This window comes from Pelophylax lessonae (genome assembly GCF_965119305.1).
Source record: "Pelophylax lessonae genome assembly, chromosome: 5".
NCBI classification, from domain to species: Eukaryota; Metazoa; Chordata; class Amphibia; order Anura; family Ranidae; genus Pelophylax; species Pelophylax lessonae.
Genome location: NC_138772.1, coordinates 101,410,473 through 101,434,038, shown reverse-complemented (window position 1 = coordinate 101,434,038; position 23,566 = coordinate 101,410,473). Strand labels below are relative to the sequence as shown.

Here is a 23,566-nt window from a genome sequence, read left to right as displayed (position 1 = left end):
AAGGTGGTGATTGGTGGATGTTGCAAATTTTTTTGTCACACGGTATTTGTGCACAGATTTTCCAAACGCAATTTCTGCGAAAAAAATTTTTTTTTTCAATTTAATGCACAAATACACTATATAATTCCAAATTGTTTGGTAAAATTTAAAAGATTATCTTATGCCGAGTACATAGATACCAAATATGACATGCTTTAAAAATTGCGCAAGCCTGTGCAGTGGCAACAAACTACGTACATTTTTAAAAGCCTTTAAAAGTCTTTACAGGTTACCACTTTAGACTTACAGAGGAGGTCTACTGCAAGAATTACTGCCCTCGACCTGGAGTTCACGGCGAAACCTCACATGCATGCTGCAATTGCGGTTTACATATGACACTAGACCAACGCTTGTGTGCGCCTTTGCACGCAAGCACGGGGGGACAGGGGGGCTTGATTTTTTTATTTTTTTTTATTTTGCTTTTTTATGTTATTTTGACACCTTTCCTTTCATTTTTTTTTTTTTAATCATTTTTATTGTTATCACAGTGAATTTAAATATCCCCTATGATAGCAATCTGTAGTAACAGGTACTCTTTTTTTTTAAATTGGGGTCTTTTGAACTCTAGATCTCTCCTCTGACCTTAACGCATCTGACCACACGAAGATTGGTGTGATAAGATGCTTTCCCAATTTCCCAATGGCGCTGGCGAAACAGAAGTCATGAAATGCTCGTAGCTTCCGGTATCTTAGGCCATAGAGATGATTGGAGCCATTCTCGTCTCCAATCAGCTCTATGGTTAGATTATTGAACCACCGGCTGCACTCTCGGGTTAACCAGTGGGACAGGAAAGCCCGAGAAAAAACGCGGAGGGTCCCCTCCCACTGCTTGTAAAAGCAGTCTAGTGGCCAAGCTAGGATTGCTTTTACATGTAAGCTGACCGCTGGCTTTTAAAAATGATACCAAGATGATGCCTAAATCTGCAGGCATCATCCTGGTATAACCACTCAAAGTCCAGCAACGTACCAGTACATTTCTGGTCCTTGTTTGCCTGTGGGCTGAATGAAAAAAAGAAAACCTAACAGAAATCTCCGCAAGAAAATTGTGTAGTATACCCACCATTAACCGCCCAAACATCCAAACCCACTTCTTAATGGCGGGTATACATGACAAAATTCCATGTATAACTAATGGTATTTTAACTGCATTGGTGAAATCACCTACCACAGCGCTGCCATCAGAGGTATCCATATATGCTGAGGGCAAACGCTGTTTGTGTCAGAATATATAAAACCAGTGTGGCAGCCGATGACTGTACCTGCAAGGCAAACTAGTTAACAATAGAATGAAAAACAAAGTACAGTAAAAGTACAGTAGGAAGAGTAGAAGAACAGAAAAATAACTCAAACGACAACTGTTTTTGGCTTTTTTATTTTATATTTTTTTTGTAATTCTTCTTGTAACTTTTTATATTTTTTGGGGGTTTTTTTTGTAACTTTTTTTTTTTTTGTATTTTTTTTACACTTTTTTTCTTCAACTTGAACTTTCCAGGTTAGGGTCTCTCAAAATGTCGATAGCCATCAAAACACTTTGGAGACCCTGTGTTAGTGTGCCCTACACTGTGTCACGCTGTACCCTACACTAAAGCTCCACTAGTGTGTGGTAGCGACGGAAACAGTCCCCGATGAAGACCAGGACATTCGGGACAATAAAAACGGGTGTCGCGCCTAAATCCGCACCTGCTACAGACACATCTTCTTTGGGGGTTTCTTCTGGTAGGGGTACGCATGAGGACTTGTGGTAAGTGCTTCTCATGCAGCCGGCTAACTGCATCTGGAAGAGGAAGTTGGGCAGGAGCACCTCCTGGATACAGGTAGGCTCCGATGATCTCTTCCTGGAATTCTCGGGAGGATCCAGTTCGTCCTGGCGCTCTGTATAGTACAAAGGCGTAAAGCGTAGCCAATTGGAATAAATAAACAGACACTTTTTTGTACCAGCGTCTGGCTTTACGGGCAACTAAGTACGGCGCCAAAAGCTGGTCGTTGAGGTCCACCCCTCCCATATTAAGGTTATATTCGTGGACACAGAGGGGTTTCTCCAAAACGCCAGTTGCCGTAGTAATTTGGACTGCCGTGTCTGCGTGAAGGGAGGACAGAACGAAAACATTCTGTGTATCCCTCCACTTCACTGCAAGCAATTTGTCCATTTTCAAGCAGGCTCTCTCCCCCCCCGACTAAGACGGGAATCTACAAGCCGCTGGGGGAAGCCCCGAGCGATTAGGTCGCACTGTGCCACATGCGCCAATCTGAAATTCGAGCAGGTGACTAAATAGTGGTGTGCTTGAATAAAAATCGTTCAGGTACCAAACTATCTTGCCGCTGCTCCCTATGTAGTCTGGGCAGTTGGGGGGCTCCACAGTGCTATCTTTTCCCTCATAAACCTGGAAACCAACTGTATAGCCTGTCACAGAGCTTATACAGCTTGACCCCGTATCTGGCAGGCTTGCTGGGCAGATACTGTTTCATAGCAAGGCGGCCAGTAAACTTAATCAGGGACTCATCAACGCAGGGGGGTAAACAAGGCTGCAAACTGCTGATTGAAGTGGTCTACGAGGGACCGAATTTTGTGGAGCCGGTCATATTCAGGGTCTCCCCGAGGACGACAGATTTCATTGTCGTTGAAATGCAAAAACCGCTCGTATCTCGCCCTGGACATGGAAGCAGAGTACACGCACATATGGTGAATTGGGCTAGTGGACCAATATAACCACAATTCACTCTTTTTGGTTATACCCATGTTGAGGGAAAGGCCCAGAAAAGTCTTAAACTCGGAAATAGGTTTCCAGCCGAATTGTCTGGTAGGGGGCGAATTTGGGTTGGCCGCAATGAATTGACCAGCGTATAAATTTGATTGGTCCACAATAGATCTGAAAAGATCTTCCGTGAAAAACAGCTCGTTAAAAATTTAGGGGAGTAAAATTGGCTGTTTCTACATGGATTCCAGGTTGGGCAGTGAATGGGGGAAGTACGGGCGCTGTAGTATCAGTGGGCTGCCAATTAGGATATGCCAGCGCATCAGGGAGGACACTATGGGCTCTACGGGCCTGTCTTCCAATACACGGTGGCTGCAGGCCACTACTTGTGCTAGTCACCGCACCAGCTTCAACTGCACTTATTTGACTCGCCACATCACCAAGTGATACTGCAGTGCTGGTTGCTTTAGGTCCAGGGTGTACTAGGCCGCTGGTGCTCGCCAGATCACCAGAAGGCTGAGCAGCACTAATACCGACACACCCTGCAATTCCTGCACCTCTTCAACTCCAGAATGGGGTCGGGTACGCCTGGTTCTAACAGGGACCCATCAGTCATCAGAGCTGTCTGTCAGGGAGCCACTGCTCTCTTCAGGTTTGTATACTGACCCTGATTCTGCCAGTGAGGCTTCCCCATCGCTCTCATCTGACATGGTCAGTATACTGTAGGCCTCTGCACTACTGTACCACCGCTTGGTCATTTTAGCAACTAAATTTACAGGTACAGTAGTGTGACTCACAGGTAAAAAAAGCACCTGGTTGTCAAGGATATTTGGTCGCTACAAAAAACTGCTAATGCTAGCAGGGATCAGGCCTGACTCTTCTAACACAGCGGTTTTGTGTGTTGTGTTTTTTAGAAGTAACAGTAATCTATTGATTACTGCACTTGCCTGGGTAGGGTGGGGTGGGGTGGGCTGGGCGGAGGGGCTAAACACAGGTGCTGGCAGGAATCAGTGCTGATCGTGCTAAACTATTGGGGACGCTAGTATGGTTCTGATCAGATATTGATCTGTTCAAACACTATACTAGTAATGGAAGTGTATGTGTGTGTATGTGTGCGTATGTGTGTGTATGTGGTAATCAAGGGGTTAACTAATATTTCTAACTATGCGACGGGGATCTGCGCTGTCCTAGACTGACGCTAACACTAACTAATGTCACCTGTCAGACTAATAATAGTGATTAGAAAAAAAACTGTACACTATAAAAGTGACACTGTGACAGGGCAATGAAGGGGTTAACTGGGGGTGATCAGGGGGGATCAGGGGGTTAAATCTTTATTGGGGGGGTGGCAGGGACCCTAAACCTACTTGGGACAGAAATGTACTCGCTAGCGCTAACTGAAGTCACAATCACACTATAACAGATATACAGAAAAACACTATATTACCTGTGTATAGTGTGCAATGTGACAGCGGGGAAGGGGTTACCTGGGGGTGATCAGGGGGTTAAATCTTTATTGGGGGGGTGGCGGGGACCCTAAACCTACTTGGGACAGAAAATAATTCGCTAGCGCTAACTCAAGTCACAATCACACTAATACAAAAATACAGTAAACCACTATATTTCCTGTATATTAGTGTTCAATGTGACAGGGGGGAAGGGGTTAACTGGGGGTGATCGGGGGGGATCAGGGGGTTAAATCTTTATGGGGGGTGGTGGGTATACTAAGCCTAAAAGGAACGGTCGCAAGCGCTAAACCTGGTCACAAGTCACACTAATACGTGTATATAGGAAAATGTTATATACCGTATACAGTGTGTGTTGTGACAGGGGGTGTAGGGGTTCACTGGGGGGGGGGGTGATCGGGGGTTAAGTGTGCCTAGCTAGGTGTGTGCAAGTGTGCTGTGTGCAGTACTCACATTTTGACCCTCTCTCTTCCCTCGTTGAATCCAAAAAGGATTTGGGGAGGAGAGAGCGGGTCTTTTCTGTGCCTATGTTTACATTTCACAGGCACAGACAGTATCTGATTGGGCAGGACCAATCAACAGGTCCAGGCCAAAAATCATTGGCCTGCACCTGATGACTGATTGGTTCTGAACCCAATCAGATCATCAGCGGGGCCGAGAGCGTGCCCCACAACCCCCAGGGCGAGCGCTATACATGTACGACGCTTTGCCTGTACGAGCCAGTTGTACGGCGGGCAGTCGGCAAGTGGTTAAAGAGGACGTTAAAGATTTTGCTAAAACAAATGGTAGGCAACGTTAAATTTACTAAGGATGTTTTTTGAGCCATATAACTAATCCCAGCTAACAAATATAATCAGGATGAATTGTTTGTCTCCTATATGGCAAATATTAGCCATACATACCCACAAGTTATTGTTTTGCCTACCCCTAGACGAAAAATAGTGGAGTTTGTAAGTGGTTGAATCTATGGACAGTATTTTTTGTTCAACCTAGAAAACTCTAACTATGAAAATGTGGAATACTCTTCTACCTGGGGCTACCCTCTCTTGATGAGACAACCATACGGTCCAGCTGCCCATGCTATGTAGTTTTCAAATATTCAGAATTGTCATGCAGGAGTCATCCTATCCCTTCCATTTGTGCAGATATATCACGCTTTTGATCATTGCATCGAGACATCCATCCATTTCTTTGCACCAATGATAGTACAAAAAGTGTACTTAAGCTTTGATAAATGCTATACGACTCTGTGCTTAGTAAAATGCAGAACAACCCATAATAGACTTGTACATTAAAGTCACTATAAGTACGATATGCTACTAATGCTCTCATATCTTTTATTTCCAACTATCACTTTGTTACTTTGATGAATGTGATGATCTGTCTCATCGTGGAATTAATTATACTTCACCATCTGCTGGCAAGCATCCATTTCCTTTTGCTCTTTGATTATTCCCAGGATTGTTGAGTTTGTTTGATGTTGTTTTGCTGTAAAAGGTTGCACTTGTCAAAGTGGGAGATGATCCTGGCGCACATTAATATTTTGGTTGTTTGGAGACTAACTAAAGTCACACTTTTTGGCAAGTTTCTGTGTTCACTAAAAATGATCCAGCAGAGGGTACAGTCACAGAGAAAGACAACTTTATTTTGGTTTTATCGTCATGTAGGGAATCAAATTATCAAGAGTTTTTACTCCGCTTTTTTTGCATTTTCTCCACTTTATTTGTCCTGGAGAAACATTAACGAGCAGTTTTAGGCAACATGTGAAATCAGTCGGTGAGATGCTAGTCAGCAAACACTGCAAAAGTGCTAAAGTCTGACCATTCAGTACACCTTAAAGGGTAAGGGTCCTTTCACACGAGTGGTCCGATCAGATCCGCCTGTCAGATTTTTAGGCGGGTCTGATAGGATGCTCCATGCATCCCCATGGGGCAGCGGATGTCAGCGAAGACATGTCCGCTGCCATCCGCATCCGATCCTATCCATGAAATCCGGACGGATGGAAACCCTATTTTCCATCCGTCCAGGGGGTCGGATCAGATCGGATGAGAGCAGACAGGTGGTCCGCTCTCATCCAATTCCCCCAAAGAGATGCACGGGGCTCTGAAACCACAGAGTGGAGAGGGAGCTGTCACCTTCCTGCTCAGCGGGGATCTGTGTTTACGATCCCCTACAGAGGCGGACCATGTGAAAGAGCCCTAAATGTATGTTTGATTTAAAAAATAAATACTCCCTCTTCCTGTCTTTTTACCTATTTAGAGTAAAAAATACCTTCCAATGCAAAAGCCGCTGTGCATCACCCAGAAAGTCAGTGATCACGTTTCCATAGAAATGCAATTTAGGAGCAATTGCTCTTAAACCTTGTGTATGCACTCTGAAGCCCCATAGGCTGCAGTTGAATCCAAAGTCTCCAGCCCAGCCTTTTCAACCAGGGCACTTTGAGGTTTCTTCAGAGGCAAAGTTAATCAAAGCCATAAGTTTCATTATGCACCATTACAACAACATTTTCATCAGTTGATAAGGAGGATGTCTGTCGCCTCCACAGCATCCTTGTTTGACCCTCCTGTGTTCCTCTCCTTCAGAACTGGGGTCACATTAGCTGAGTGTTGGAGAGAATGTGAGGGAGAAGAGAAACATTGGAATACTAGTCGGATCAGTGTGCAAAAGTGTATTGGAAGAATAAATCACCTCTAACATAGGGTGCCCTACACGTGTGGCATTCTGTAAAATTATTAGAATAGTTATTTTACATTTTAGAATGGGGTGCCTCGAAACTGTCCATAGTTTTAAGGGCCTTGAAATTGTCCAAAATTTTAAAGGGTGTCTTGACTGAAAAAAGGGTTGAGAAACACTGCTCTAGCCAGCCTACAGGTTGACAGAATTCAATTGCAGCCTATGGGGCTGAGAAGCACATGCCCAAAGTTTATTATTTATGTTCAAACTTAAGCTTATCAATATGAGTTCTGTGTAATGCACTGCACCCAGGGTACAAAAAGCTCCTCACACGTGTTTCTGATCATGTGGGTGTGTCGGCTTCCTTATGAATGCGCAGTGTAACCTCTTTCTCTTCAATTTTTTCTACTTGATGTCTCAACAATCAGATTCAAGCTTCTAATGCTAGCCATATACCAGTTGAATTAAGGTAGGCAGGGAGGCAGTGTGTCTTCCCCTTCATGTGAACAGTGTGATCGGCTTTCACAGCGGTCACATTATTAGGAGCCCGTCCCCCTGGCTGCCAAATAGAAGCGCTGACCTGTCCGTGACAGCTGTGGACACGTGTGCAGCAACTGGGAATAAAGGCCTGCTCTCCCTGTCATTGCATATACAATGCTGGGAGGAGATATATATATATATATAAAAATATATATAAAAATGCATATATATATATATATATATATATATATATATATATATATATATATATATTTATTTATACGTATATAGTTGTTTTTTTTTATTTTTATAAGTGATCATCACATAACCTTCATTGTTAGCTGCATAAGAGATGGTGTAGAGACTGTGGGGGGGGGGGGGTCTCAGGCTGAGACGGAGAGAGAGAAATACACTGAATGTCCCAATGATGAGCCGTGCAGACAGGTGTGTCAGCACAAGTTTTGGTGATTGAAGGACAAGGAGGCTGGTCTCCCAGCACAGCAAAAAACTGACCACGCTGGAAAGGATGAGCTTCTATGCCTAGTGCTAATGTGGTCAATTTTAAACAGGAAAGCAGGGGAACTTGCAGGATCACCGGGTATTTCACACAATGCAATACAGAATACTTCTTAAAACAAGTACAGGGTACTACATAGATATATTAGGAATATGAAATAGTGGGGCAAAATACTCTTTAAACACCTGATATTTCCCATTTCTTTGAAAGTATATCATATACTTGTAGGTTTTCCCACTAGTGGATATCCTTGTTAAAGTGTAATCTAAATCCCACTAGACTGAGTAGAGGTACAGTATTGAATATAAGTAACATGAAAAGTCTATTGTTTTCAACCAGTCTAAACCAGGGTTAGGCAACTGTTGGGAAGTGGAGATTTACCTGAGCAACATGAAATAGATCAAAAATCACCAGGGTGTAGCACCCTTGTTTTAAAAAGAAATGAACTAGCAAGCCTTAAATAAATAGTTGGGAAAATGTAGAAAAATACAATAAAACAAATGCTACTGTACAAATATAAACTTAGTCTACCTTAAAAGTGGACAGTGTCAGTCAGTAGAGCAAAAGACAGTAGGGCAGTAGATGGTGTCAGAAAGGTGGTGGATGGTGCCAGTACAGCAGTGGACAATGTGGATAAAATGAGAGGAGGGTGCACCAACCTTGTGCATTACCCAAGTGACGGTATAAAAGGAAAGGAAATATACTCACAAATAAGTCAATCATAAAAGCATTTCAAAGTCCACAATAGACACAAAGCGACCAGGTCACCGGGACCGTGTCAAGCACGCCGGAGGACCTTCCAGATGGCTGACTTGTTTTGAGAGGAGATCCCCTCTTCCTCAGAGCCTCATTGACTTGTTTGTGAGTAAATTTCCTTTCTTTTTATACCGATAAACGTCACTTGGGTAATGCGCAAGGTTGGTAAGCCCTCTTCTCGTTTTTTCCACAGTATTTCCATTGGGTTTCCCCCGACCCCTGGAGAGCAGCAAGGTCTTTGCATTTACCCAGAGCCATGGAGATCCTAGGCATTATTCACCACTGTCACATCCCTTTTTAGCGCCTGAGATTTTGTTTGTCAGCAGTATGCAATGTCAGTAGGGCAAAGGTCGATGTCAGTAGGGCAATGGATGGCGTCAGTCAGTAGAGCAGAGGATAGTGTCAGTAGGGCAGAGGATAGTGTCAGCAGAGTAGTGGACAGTGTCAGTAAGGCATTGGAAAGTGAAAACAAGCTCTTCTGCAGCCAACAGGAGGGAGAGGAGTGAAAGCTGGTAGCCCTGCAGGGTGGGGGGGGGGGGGGCTGGCAGCAGAAGTAAGGGGAATCTTGACAGGGGGGGTGGCATTTACTGGAATCAATCCCCTGTAGTTTCTGTCTACAGCAGCTGAAAGGTGGCGGGAGGGAGGGAAAAGAGAAGCTGCAGGGGAGCTACAGGGGATCATTTACAGTAAATGCCACCCCTCTAGTCCAGGTTCCCTTCTTTCTGCTTGTCAGCAGTGCAGTGTAATTGGTTGTTCCTTCCCTGTTCTGCTCTGCATATGTGGGAGGAGCAGTCCATAGGTCAGCAAGGAAGGGATGCAATCTACCCACCACCCCTCTATCCAAAATGAAAAAAAAAAGTTTTGCCTTTAGTTCTACTTTAAGCTGCTTGTGCATTGCCATAGACCCATATGTTGGGAGAAAAAGTTCTGAAGAGAATATGTAAAGTGTATTCATAAACGTCTGTTTTTTAAAGTGTATACAAACCCAAACAATGAACTTCTCTTATTTGCTTCCTTTGGTTTGTTAAATCTATTGGAAGCATTTTATCATATCTGTTTGATAACTGGCAAAAACCCTGTTAATCTTGTCATAATTTCAGAGCTTTCCATGTTCTGTGCACACTTTCTGTGTTATCCCAAAGAATCTATTTAGCACTTCTAGTTTTTTTCTTTTCTTGGACTATAGCAGGGGTCTTCAAACTATGGCCCTCCAGTTGTTCAGGAACTACATTTTCCATTATGCCTAAGCATGTCTGTGCAAGTCAGAGTTTTACAATGCTTCATGGGATGTTTAGTTCCGCAACAGCTGGAGGGCCGTAGTTTGAGGATCCCTGGACTATAGCATGATTAGCTTCTATGTTGTAGATATCTGAGAGTGGGTGTTGTTGAAGGGTTTAGCAAAATGGAAAATTGTATCAAATACTTACAGGAATTTTCCTTTCCCAACGCCAATCCATGGCAGCATACATATGATATAGCTCCGACCCTATATCCACCCATAGGACCTGTTTAAATCTAAAAAAGTCTGACTGAGAGCAACCTCCCCTATTCTCCATATAAAGAACAAATATCAGAGGGAGGGTTCGTAGGCTGCCATGGATTGGCATCAGGAAAGGAAAATTACGGAAAGTATTTGATACAATTTTACATTTTCCTGACTCCAACATGGCAGCATACATATGAAAAAATAGCTAGCTAAAAAGGGAGGACTAAAATGTATCAAAGTTTATTACAATGGACATAGAAGCCTAGACCGTTATTCTGCTGAAGTCCATTGATGTACAAGCCCTTGGATTTTCCCTGTAGTGCCATAGGCATAGTGCACCATGCCAACCAGCATGCTGCTTTGCAGAGGTCTCTATAGGCAAATGCCCAAATTTAAAGATGTAAAAATTGACCTAGCTGAATGGGCTTGTATCACTTCTGGAGCCTTTTGCCTGGCCGCACAGTACGTTTTCTGGATGACCTTGACTCTCCAAGATGACAAGGTTTTGCTGTAGGTTCCTCCTCCAAACTTGCCTGATGGAAAAACAAACAGCCTTCTGGAGGATTTTACCTAGTAAGCTGCTTGAAGGTAGGCATTTTAGACACACTGGTACATCCAGTGTAGGTTAGGTATGGTCTCTGCTGGAAAGGATGGAGCCGCCACTTTGTAAGATGAAAACAGAAGCCACCTTGGGAACAAAGGTGCTTGAGCAGCATAGGCCCCAATTTGTCCGAAAGGAACAAGATGTCGGACTCTGTAGCTCCAAGTATTTGCAGAGCCAATACTTTGCCCCTTAAAGTTATCGCCTGAAGTTATCGAGGGATACTGCCTCTCGAGTGATGTCCCACTGAGGACTGCTTTCTGATTATGCAAACAGTCATGGCAAGCAAACCAGAACCAGAAAAAAAACCTACTGGAGAATGTTATTCCTCCTCAGGGCAAAGTCTCAGGACTGACCTCTTGAAGTATTCCCATGGCAAGTCTCACATGCCCATTTTCCCTGGTGAAAGCTGAAATGTGAGCCCTTCCAGGACTAGGCTGAGCAACAAATCCAGAAACATGTGAGGAAATAATAGCAACATCTGGGTTGCAAGGATCAAAAATCTGCTTAGGCTGTGAACCTGTTCCAGGCCTTGGAGTAAATAGATTTGTTAACATCTTTTCTGGAACCTTGTCAGCATTTAAAGCGGAGTTCCGGCCTCAAAATTTTTTTTCGATAAAAATACCCCCGGGACAGTCAGGGCTAGTGCATTTCAGCAATGATAGCCTCTGAACTGTCCCCTGGTTCACTTACCTTTTAGAAGAAATACTTACCTTGAAAATGTCTTGTCCAGTGCTGCTATCTCAGGTGTGGGCAGCTGAAGCCAGAGCGTCCTCTTCGGTGTCCTCTTCGGTGATATCGGAGTCCCAGAATGCCCTGCTCGTCACTTCCAGTGCAGGCGCGTCATCCCTGCACAGCTTCTGGGCAGGCCCAGAAGCTGGTTAGCAGAGAATGAGGCGCCTACACCGGAAGTGACGAGCAGGGCCGGTGCAGGCGCATTAACTCCTGGGAGCGATGACGTTCAGCTCCCAGGAGTCAATGCAAGCAGGAAGAGACGGCACGGGCTGCGGCCACAGAGGGAGGAAGTGGAAGGAAGGTAAGTATATTTTCTTCAAAAACAAGGTAAGTAAAGCAAAAAAAAAAACAATGATTATCCAAATATTTTTCAGGTTACTTAGAGCAAGCAGATGTAAAATTTTCATTTTGAGGCTGGAACTCCACTTTAACTACGTCCAGAAGAGGGTAGAGCTGAGGGTAGCCCCATACCTGAGTGATATGGACAAGATCTTCCGATTAAAGACCCATTCATTGGGAACCAAGTACTGGCATCAGTGGTGACAATGGTCCCAGATAATGAACCTATTGGATGGGATCAAGTGAGGGTCCCCTGACACCAGAGGCTCCTGCACATCTGGGAAGAAGCAGAATCGGCTGCCTTTTGCATTGCAAAAACAAAATTAATTGCACCTCCGGAGAATCCAGTGTGCCCAGGGTAGCATAGGGGTGCAAGACATAATCGTTTAAAAGAGACCCCTGCATTGGGAAGCTGACAACTGCTTGGCCCATTCAAAAAAAGAGGGAAAAAAGTGCTCACGTGAGCATTGAACTGGGGCTCCGTATCGATTACTAGTCAGGTCTGCTCCAACTGCCTTGACACCTGCTATCCAGCCAAAACTTCACAGGATGGCCAGAAGAATTCCCCTTTGAACTAGTAGGTCATAAGGACTCTGAGTCAACAGTAGAACACCATCCACAGGGCTACACACAGATGAAAACCTCCACAAAGGTCAACGGTGAGGCGGATAGCCCTGAAAGGAAGACCCACGAACTGTCCATCTCACACAGAGACTCAGTTTCTTTAAATTCAACACCGGTCTTCTTTGTATGGAACACAGAGGAGAAAAAAAGCCTGTAAATCTCTCTGAGGGAGGACTTGGAATAATTCCCCATCGCAGTCATATAATATTGATGTAATCAGAGAGGACATCCACCTTCTGAGGTGAATGTGCTATTCTGGTCAGGATAAAGAAATGTTCTGGAAGGTGATGTCTAAAGCACCATAAGTAACCGTTTTACTGTAGATGGCACGTCCGGATCCCAAAAAATGGGCTTTAACATTTATGCACACATTTGGCCACCCTAGTCCCCATCACACTAGCCTACTGTGGGGGATGATGAAGGGATTGAAAAGGACCATGGTTGTGCAACCTTCAGAAAGGTGCCCTTGCACACCCTTCCATTTGCTCTAGAAGTTTTCCATTCTGGCAAAGGGATCTTGAGTCCTGGAATGTAGAGTGGACTAAACTATCAGAAAGAACTCACCGAAGCCTCGACCTCCTATGAGGAGGAAGGCCAGACTAACCACTGATTGCTCCTGGAATAGTGCTTAGCGTTAGGATGTACATGTGACTTTTAATCATGTCCAATAAAGAGTGTCCGACATTTCAAGGATGTGTGCCACTCTATGAAACTTAAACCCTGTTATACGGCAATCAAGAGCCGACTGCGAGCACCATCCATCTACACAGCAAACTGAGCACAAACATAATTGAGTGGCAGGGAGCCTCTTGGAATAGTCAAAAATTCTGATGATGAGTGCCCTGATTACCTATACATGTCTCTCCAGTGAGATGCCGCTGATCGGCTCTCCTCTTCTCACACTCTGTCAGGGTGAGGTAAGGAAAGCCGATAAACAGAATCTCCTTGTTTATTTGTGATCGGTTGTGATTGGACACAATCACATGGGTAAACGGCCACTGCCCTTTAGTTAGATCTGGGCCGTGCATATGTTCCAGGGATACAGTGCACCTGCGATCGCTATGCTGAGTACCCCCATGGGCGCGCCACTTCTGCAAAACCGAGCAGCGTAATATAACGCCGGCCCAGAACGAGAGCCAGCCCAAAACGAGAGCCGGCCCAGAACGAGAGCCGCCCTGCTCTGCCGATATTTTACTATACGGCGACGGGAGGCGGTTAAGGTTTACTGTATAATCAGTTAATTATCTAATCTTGTAATCTATTTGTAAATTTAGAAAAAACTGCGCTATACCACTATAGGGACTCGTGTGTTCAGTGGTCCCAATATGTAAACTTTATGAGAAAGCCCTATGTAAAACCATATGTAAAACCATGCATAAAAACCGGCTACTCAATATAAAATCAATAAAAAATCTGGTGCATAATGTAAAAGTTGCCTTAAAACATTATATCATGGTAAACAATATGGTAGGTATAGTAATATACAATAGGGATGGTAATAAATACAAGTTGCTAAAATGTTTGTTTAAAAAAGTTCTAACAAAGAGGGAAAAAAAGGTGCAGTAGTGTTGAAAGTCTCTGTTTTAAAGTGACTGTGCTGCGTCCCTTCGCCGATCACCACTGGTGCTCTAATGGTAAGAAGGCTCACTTACCAGATGGAATGGATCCCTGAAGGCGTACGCCGACAGGGATCACACAGGCTTAATCTTTATGCCTCCCGGCTCCTAAGTTCCGCTAGGGTCCTCAGGGTAATAATGGCTCCCAACTAAGGGTCCTCGAGATGTGATTGTCTCCCAGCGGGATGGCGGGCACAGGACTCCTCTTCCCCGAGTACTTAGTGGCTCGATATTGAGGGATAAAAACAGAAGGACTTCTCCTCGTGCAGAGTGTTAAAACTCCTTTATTTATCCACATAAAACCAATAAAACCACTGCAAGTTCTTTATAAAAACATTCCGGAATGGATAAGCATTCAAATTAAAAAAACTCCCCACTTCAAACTTTGAATAAAACAATCCAGCAAAACTCTGAAACAACAGTCCTTCAAAACGGGTAAAAGTGTGAGAATAAAGCTCCTGTCCTCACCAGTGTAAGTCCCAGCCTCACGGTTGGATCCTTTCCGTGTATAACGGAGGTTTTCGCCGGACCCGGAAGTGCGGTCTGCGGCGTGCGTTCCACCAGCGGACTTCGGAGCGAGGCAACGTGCGTGCCAACTTGACGCGTTTCGTCAGAATATGACGTCTTCGGAAGTTGTACGCACGTTGCGGAAGTCAGGTATAAAAAGGCCGTGCGGAGGTCATTTCCGCCCTTCACTCCTCCCCTCTATGGACATTTCTTGTGTACACCGGATGCATCTCTCGATGTTCCGCTGTGTGTTGCCATGGAAATGGCAACCTATGCTATTTATGTATTTGTTATTCCAAATAGCACATTATACATGTAATATATATTATTTTAACCACATTAGGATCATGTGCATATACAGTATCTGCAAATAATGTCTTTATTGTTTATATATTTACATTTTTAATAACAGTAGGACCTGCTCTGTCCACTTTGGACATGTCGATTGCACAGTGGTGGCATTTCCAGCAGGGTATGTGAACACCTGACCAATGAGTAAGAACTAAATTTAAATCATCATCTTGAAGTGATCCTGAAGTACACATGGCTTTGGTACTCACTGTCTTTATATTTGAGCCCTAAAATTAAAGTTATACTTTAATGTCATGATAGTTTCTGATACTTACACTAGTTTATTTTAAAAAAACACAATAAAGAGAAACTAAACTCTAAAAGCTGTGCCCAAAAAAGTCAAGTAGAGGTCATCAGAGTAGCCTGTAATCTCCCTGCAGCTGCTCTTTCCCCATTACTGACTTGCTATGCTGTGTTCTGCCATGAACCATTCCTCCATGTGGAGCCAGTCATCTTGGTAGAGGAAGGGCTTTGCTTTCTCATGTCAGAACGTTCAGCAAGCAGAACATTAAACAACACAGTGGAGTTTATTTATTAAAACTGGAGAGTGCAAAATGTGGTGCAGCTGTGTATGGTAGCCAATCAGCTTCTAAATTCAGCTTGTTCCATTATTTCATTCTATGCACAGATGCACTGCATTTTGCACTCTCCAGTCTTAGAAAATCATCCCCAGTATGACATCATTAAAACCTACTCCAAATCTCCCGAGACTAGCAGTCAGAGGCAACAGTACTTTCAATCTCGCACTTCAGATACTGTACATGGCTCTTTCACACTGGCTGTGTTCATTCCAATCAGTATGGGATCCATGAAGAGATCCCCTGCTGAATTGGAGCCCAACAGTACAGATGTCACTTTTGTAACATCCGTGTCTGTTTTTCGCTTCTGGAGCTTAATGGCTCATGTTAGGTCAATGGGAAGCTGGATGTAAAACATCTGACTACCTCTGTTCTATCAAGAGAGAAAAGACCTTTTTTTTTTTTTGGACCTAGATAGACCCAGAGGTAATTGGATGTACACAAAGACATGTCTAATTACATTCGCCTGCCCTAGGACTAACAGGTCACTTTTATTTGGATCTACCTAAAAAAAATCAGGTGCATCTGATCAGACTGCCCGTGTGAAAGGGGCCTCACAGTTATGAGGCTTTAGGAATTGGAGTGCCTTTGGAATCATGATTCCAACAAAAGGATTTTTTTAGGGTAATGCTTAGGTACAATAAACATTTCAAAATTTCCCATTTAACGTTGCAAATCTTTCCTTTTTAAATTCAGTTTGATTTTAACGATGTTTAATGAATACATAGCTGCATTCAATTATTTTCTTCAGTCCATCCTTCTGTTTGAAGAAATTATACATACTGTACACTGCTTATATATGTATGCTAAGCATATGGTGAAAAAAAATTGGTCTTTAGGTGCGATAATTGTCCTTTAAACTATAGCCCAAGCAGTTACCTCTGTGGGAGAGCTTCTGAAGAATGTTCCTCAGACGCTGCACAACAGGAGGTGAAACTTCGTACTTGAATACGTCTATCACCGGTCTCCGCTGACATCTCCCGAACACTCCGTCTGCATTGGAGACAAAGAAAAACATTTTTCAAAGCATGTTCACACACATATGCTGCAGGTGATCACATGTTATATTCCATTACTCAGCAATACTGATTAATAGGCAAAGTGGAAAAAAAAAAAGAAGGGAAAACACATGATTGATTTTATTTTCTGCTGGCGTAACATATACAATCTTCCATAAAATCAAACATTAGCATTCATGAGGCATATAAATTCCTGACTCCGGAGTGTGTATGCTGAAGATATACAGTATCTCTGAGCGCTGATAATGTAGCAGCGGAATTTAATTGGTATTTGTTTGGTCTGTTGATTGCCGTGAATGTGACAAGAAATGTATTATTTTTCATATCTGAATTCTGATGGTTTCCTGTTGGCATGAAGAAATGAAACAGAACAAGCTGAGAATTTACCAGAGAAATGATTACGTATTAAATGAGATAAAGGAGATTAATAGAATCTTTAACTAACCTCACGTTTTATTTTTATTTATATTTGAAGAAAAAATATTAAAATGTCCCCCATAGTAATTACGATGAACTTGTTGCATGCATTTGACACAAAGGTTAATTTACTAAAGGCAAATAGACTGTGCATTTTGCAAAGTGCAGTTACACTTTGCAAGTGCAGTTGCTCCAGGACTTTGTAAATAAATAAAGCTTCACTTTGAATAGAATACCCAACCATGTGCAAGGAAAAAAAAATAACAGCATTTTTTCTTGCACTTGATTTGACATCGAAAGTCAGCAGAGGTTCTGCTCATTTACTAAGCTCTTGAGCAACTGCTTTTGCAGAGTGCAGCATCATTTTGAAAAGTGCACAGTCTATTTGCCTTTAGTAAATCAACCCCAAACTATCATAAACAAAAAATGTAAGGTGAAAGAGAAGAGAGACAAACCCAGTCTGGGCTCCCACCAGGCCACACCACTACGCATTTCGCTTCGCCACTTGGAGCATAGTCATGGGGATGGAGGATCTCCATCATAAACAAAGCCCACTTGAACTTTAGTGAAAGGGAGTCCTGAGTGCTGAGCCCACCTCAACAGGGAAGGGTACTATGATTATAATTTATAACGTAATTACCGTGAGTGAATATTTATTTTTAATTAATAGTGTTTTTGTATATTCTTGTATGAGGGTTGGGTTTAATCACTTTTTAGCTCCCAGTATCAAGAAAAGTGTCCCATCCCCCACCCTTAGGAGTCTATTTATAAAAAATATTGCTGGGCAAATGGCTCAGCAGTTTGCAAAGCTATCTCAAATAGTCCCCCTAATGTGTATTTCCTTTGAACATTAACTTCATGTAGTGGTCATAATGCGGTATTCTAATTAAAAATCACAATCAGGAAAATACTGCATATTAGACATATTATGGTGATTATTTGTGATGGCTGTGTAAACACCAAGCCGTTTGCACAGCGATTAATTTTTTTAAACTAGATCACTTATTGTTTAGGCATTTATTACCACAGCTTTGTTGGTGAGATTAGCTTGCCATGGTTTCTTTTATGTATATTTTCTAAAGGTCAGCCTACTGTCAAATGCCAGGGAATCTTTGCCGGTAGAGGCTCTAGAACTTGATAGTTGAATGGATTCTTTTAAAATGTTGTTTATTTTAGAAACCACAGTGTACAGGTCAGAAATAAAGTGACGCATTTCAGCCTACATGGCTTTAGTCATAACTTAGACACAACATAGGTTTTTATTGTTGTCTGGGTTTTGCGCCACTTCCCCATGACTCCCAAACAGAAATGAAAGGAAATCTCACAGATAGGAAAAGAAAAAACAGTGGAAGCAAAAAATGTGTCGCTTTGTCCCTTTACATACAAAGTGTCACTCTAAAAATCTCAGTAGAAAAACAACAAATATGTCAATAAAAATAGTAATAAACAAACTTTTTGCACCAATTATGTCAAACTCCGGTGTATAAACGTAAAAAAACGCTTGTGCAAACACAAAAAAAGTGTCCAGAAAGCTTATTTATGTCAGGGCACTAAAAAGGTAATTCAAACACTGTTTCAGCCGTACAAAGGTCCTGTTCCCCTTAGACCACATCAGGCATGTGGAATAACACATAGGAACTCCATAGAGCAGCATGAAAAACATCCAATTTTTAGTGGGCCTGATAACATCACTGCTGAGCTCCATTCAATGCATTTTGTCAGAGCAGATGTGGTTTAGGAGCACCTGAGCTTTAAGTGGCTGAAACAGTGTTTGAATTATATCAGTGTCAGGGAACCTTCCACAAGAGAGCTGGATCTGCTGCAAACACTAATGCAGTGACGCCCAGTGGCCTATTTAAACCAGCCTGCTCCAGTCATTAGTTGCTGGATGATCTTCAGCTTCCTGTTTCCTGCTTCCTGTGTTCCTGTTCCTGTTTACTTGGATTACCTGTTACCGACCGGTTTGTCTCACCTGTCTTGTCTCTCCTCCTGGCTCCGACCACCAGCTTGTTTACCTACCCTGCTCCAGTCTGCTGTTCCCGTGTATGACCCCTGGCTTGCTCTTTCAGACTCCTCTACTGCTTGATGAACTGTGTTTGACCCCTTGGCTTGACCTTGACTTCGCTCTTGTCGCACACCTGGCTACCTCCTCTGGTCACTTTCAAGGCAACCTGCATTTCAGCATGCACTACGTGTCTACTACCACAGCAGTCACCTCTTCACCGGAGCTTGCCGCAGCCGGCGACCCCTGTTCCTTTGGGCACAGCATTCCCTGTCTCCACCTCCAGGGGTGCCTTTGTCTATTATTTATCACCTTTATTGTCAAATCTATAAAATTGATCTTTAAACTTTAATACTGTATTCATGAGAAAAGCGTATGTTCAACTTATTATTATTAAGTGTCAGAATAAAGTTGTTGTGGAATCTTTTCCTCTCAGGTACAGATACCTGACACCAAATCAGATATGTAGCTACATGGAGATCAACAAGAATCAGTAAGTTTGAATCAGAGTGATCTGAAATGTATTATTCCGCGTTTGAGATTAAATATGCAATATGACGTATATGAAATAGGTTGTATCAAGATATTATTTGACCAATCAAAGGTTAGTAAAAACTTCGGCAAGCTCAGAGTTAAAAACAATAATCCAGTGTTTGCAAGTTTTTGGAGGGGATTTCCCATCAAAGATATAAATGTCTTGTGGTCATAATCCCAGACGACCATCTGCCCACTGTCCAGACAAGTTCCTTATTTTCAAATTCAGAATATTCCAGCAGTCATCAGATTTTGCAAGTTTGCATAAAACATAAAGAGATAGAAAACAAGAGATTCATTCTTCTTATTAGCAAAGCCATTTTGTTCTAAGCAGCCATCTTGCCACCTCAAAGTTTTCCAGTGAGAAAGAGTCACTCTTCAATAGCAAAAGCACATCATCAATGTATCTTTCGTTAAAAAAACTAGCTCTGGCCAATCACATGAATAGATTAAATTTAAATTTAATTTCTAGACACAAATGTGTTGAACAGGCTGGGTGCAAATTTGGTCCCCATAGCAACTCCTTTCGTCTGCAAAAAGATGCAACTATTGTACCAAAAGTCGTTTTGGGCAATTGCAAAGTCTAATAACTCCAAAATATAATGTTTTTGTCTAGGAGGATTTTGAGAGGTAGTATTCAGATAATATTCTATTGCAGCCAAATCATCTTCATATGCTTGTTTGATATATAATGATGAAATGTCCGCTGTTACCAAATATGTGTCATCATCAACCCAAATTTCACTGATGTCATTAAGGACCTGTTTAGTTTCCTTAAGAAAAGAAGGGGTTCTCATGACCAAAGTTTGCAGAAACGAATTTATGTATTTGCCTATTCTACTGAGGAGAGAACCAATCCCGCTAATTATTGGTCTGCTGGGAGGATTTTGCAGATTCTTTTGTATTTTTGGAAGGCAGCATATAATCATGAGCTTGGGTGCTGAGGGGACTTAAAAATTCCTTCCTTTTTTTTATAACATACCTTTTTTGAACCTCTTATGAACTAACTTTTAATTTAGGTTTACATTTTATAGTGGGGTCCCTGGGAAATGTGACATACGTTTCTTAGTTACGTAAAATTGTATTCATTTCTTATATATAATCAAATTTGTCCAAAATAACAATACCCCCCCCCTCCTCCCTGTCAGCTGGTCTTGTGACCAAATCTTTTCTTTCTGATAAAACCATTAGGGTCAGTGGTAACTGTTTGGTTATTTCTAATTGCCTTAACCCTGATGGTATCGAGGTCCCTCAGGACTATATCCTTAAAAAATGAAATATGGGGGTTGTTAACAGCTGGAAAACTGAAAACAGACACATTCTTAAAATTAGTGTGAGTATACAGTAGGTAGAATTTTCATTCATATTTCTCACTGTAGGGTTTTGGGCAGTGTTTTTTTTTTTGTTTTGGGGGGCCAATCTGTCTGTAAACCTATGAATATCTACTATATACGTTTGGAACTTGTTCAACTTAGCTTGTGGAGTAAATGTAAACCCTTTATTGAGTAACTTTACTTCTTCCTCCATTAAAGGCTTCTACTTACATTAAAGATCCCTCCCTTATTAATTTGGTATAGGGGTCAAAATCTGTAACGGAGCTCCTATACCCAGCCTAGGTATCTCCGCTGTATAATCCTTGAAGCTGAGGAAATACTAAAATATCCAAGGCAAAATCCCCCCCCCCCCCAGTAACTGGACGACACACAGTTCTGGGAGTAAACTAGAATTAACTGTTTATTGAAACACAGGCACAAAGAGATTTACACTGTGGGACAACCCCCCCCCTCCCCCCTTAGCAGCCAATCCACATACACATATACATCTCATAATAAGTTGATATTAAGGCAGACAGAAACAATAGAACAATGGAATACAGGTACTTAACTAAACCAAACCCCACCCCACCTCACTATCTAGCAAGGATCTATGAGACACTCCTGCAATATTCTAGCAATCTGAAAAGTCAAACCGTTCATCTTCCTATATTTCCTGAGGGACACTGTTCAGAAATGTTATTGTCCCAAGTGAAAGAGCCCCTCAACACAAACCCCACATATAGAACCCAGGATAACCGGGGTAACATGAAAGGCTGAGTCCAGTGTGGTTGTACAGCGAGTCTGATTAGTGCAAACACAACTGGGGTTCTTGGTCACCCTGTGCCCCTTGAAGCAATCCAAACCATACACCTGGTGCCACACTTACTACTGATCAGTTGCTTTCATATCTTCACTCGGGCAGCAGCATGATATTTTTACTTCTTATATATTTTTATATATATACAATTTTTTAATCATACAGTACTTTTTTACTTTTAGAGACAATTTCTGTTCTGCTGCCATGTGTACTATTCTTCATTCCATGCACTCCAGCCCACAATCTCCATATGTGTGGCGTGTTCAGCCATGTTTGCCGGCTCTGGGCGCCCTCAGCTCCCGTGGGAGACACCCGAGACCATGCCTTGCTCCCCATACCAGCAACCACCCATTCTACAATGTAAGTTCTAGGGATTTGAGGTTATTACCTCTTTTTCCCTTCCCTTTCCAGTCTCCAATTATCCTCATCAGCCATTTTCTCATACATACCTATTTTTTATAGATCATACATCGACTTCTGAAGAAGTGGACACTGTTTAGTCCAATTATGTTATGTTTTTAATAATTACTCATATACTGTTGACCCACACAGTTTACTGATGTTATTACTATATTACTGTATTCTCCCTGGTTAATTGCTATGTGTTTATTTTATATATACTGGAATTGGGCTATACATCAGCCATTTTTTTTTATCTGTGTTACAACATACTCAACATGTCATTATTGTTATCTATATGTATCTTTCAATAAATATTTTTTTCCTGCAAGCCACATCATGTCGCTCATTTAAAGTCCCAATCCTGTTTTTGCTTTCATTTACATGATAATTCGATTGGGTCACACTATTGTGTCTGTTCCCCATTGTTGAGGGTTTTGGGTAGTGTTTCAGTTGTATATGACTTATTGGAATAAACAGTGGGTCCCTTCACAGATGTAGATATATTCTTTTGGGAGTTGTCCAACTGACATTTATAGACGTTATTGTCTCTATAATTATCCAAATCATGTACATTATATTATTTTGTGATACATTTGTTCCTGTTTATTGTTATCCAAGATTTTTTTCAATTTTTCAGACTCAAATTTATCATTCTCATTGTCTTTCAATGGTAGGTTTTCCTTAACTTTATTGATCTCAGCGTCCAAATACGCACGCTTATGTTGTTTTTTAGAGATAAGGAACTTGAGTAAATCTAAACCAGCACTAATAAAATTTAAAACCATTCAGTAAAGAGTGTGGTACCATATTTTCTTTAACGTATCTCTCCAGGAAGGAAATCGCCCAATTGGCTTTAATTTCCGCTGTCATTAGGTTTTTTTAATGAATAAACAACCCATGCATATTATCCATATCCTCATCCTGTTTCAACACCTCATCAGTATTGATGGAGCGTTTACCTCGCATCTCAAAGATGTCCATCATATTTCAGCAACACGACTAACTGTATGTTTCAAATACCAGAAATAATATACAGTAAATAACAAGTCAGGGCTAAAAATACAAATCTAAGGCAGCCAGCAAAAGGGTAAATATACAGAAACCCCTTAAGAACAATCAATGAAACAAAGTGCAGCGCCTTAATGCATTAAAGGTAAAGACAATACTCTCAAATAAAAAGTCCATCAATATATAGTAAAAAAGTCTTGATTAGAATCTTGCTGTCCCGATGTGACTTACATCATCCAGAGAGGAAAAAGACCACCTGTGACACAACTTGTGATTAAAGGTAGAAAAATGCGGACTATGACCCTAAGAACACCATCCCTACAGTCAAGAATGGAGGTGGTACAGGCCGACTTTGACAAGCTAAGGGGCCAATAAACGGGGCCATGTATTGTGATGAGAACCTCCTTCCCTCTTCTGCCTGAACACTGAAGATGGGTTGTGGAAGGGTCTTCAAGCATGACAATTACCCAAACCATACCGCCAAGGCAATAAAGGAGTGGCTCAAAAAGAAGCACATAAAGGTCATGGAGTAGCCTTGTCAGTCTGGACTAGTCAGTCTCCAGACCTTAATCCTATAGAAAATGTATGGAG

General features: G+C 42.1%; 1 protein-coding gene across 1 annotated transcript in view; it reads right to left on the bottom strand.

The window, feature by feature from the left end:
• Positions 1-23,566, bottom strand: part of PTPRN2 (protein tyrosine phosphatase receptor type N2) — a 1,352,613-nt gene that overhangs the window by 953,413 nt on the left and 375,634 nt on the right. Inside the window, exon 3 of the mRNA XM_082258395.1 lies at positions 16,340-16,453. Within this exon, the coding sequence (XP_082114521.1) occupies positions 16,340-16,453 (114 nt within the window). The remainder of the gene's footprint in view (positions 1-16,339; positions 16,454-23,566) is intronic.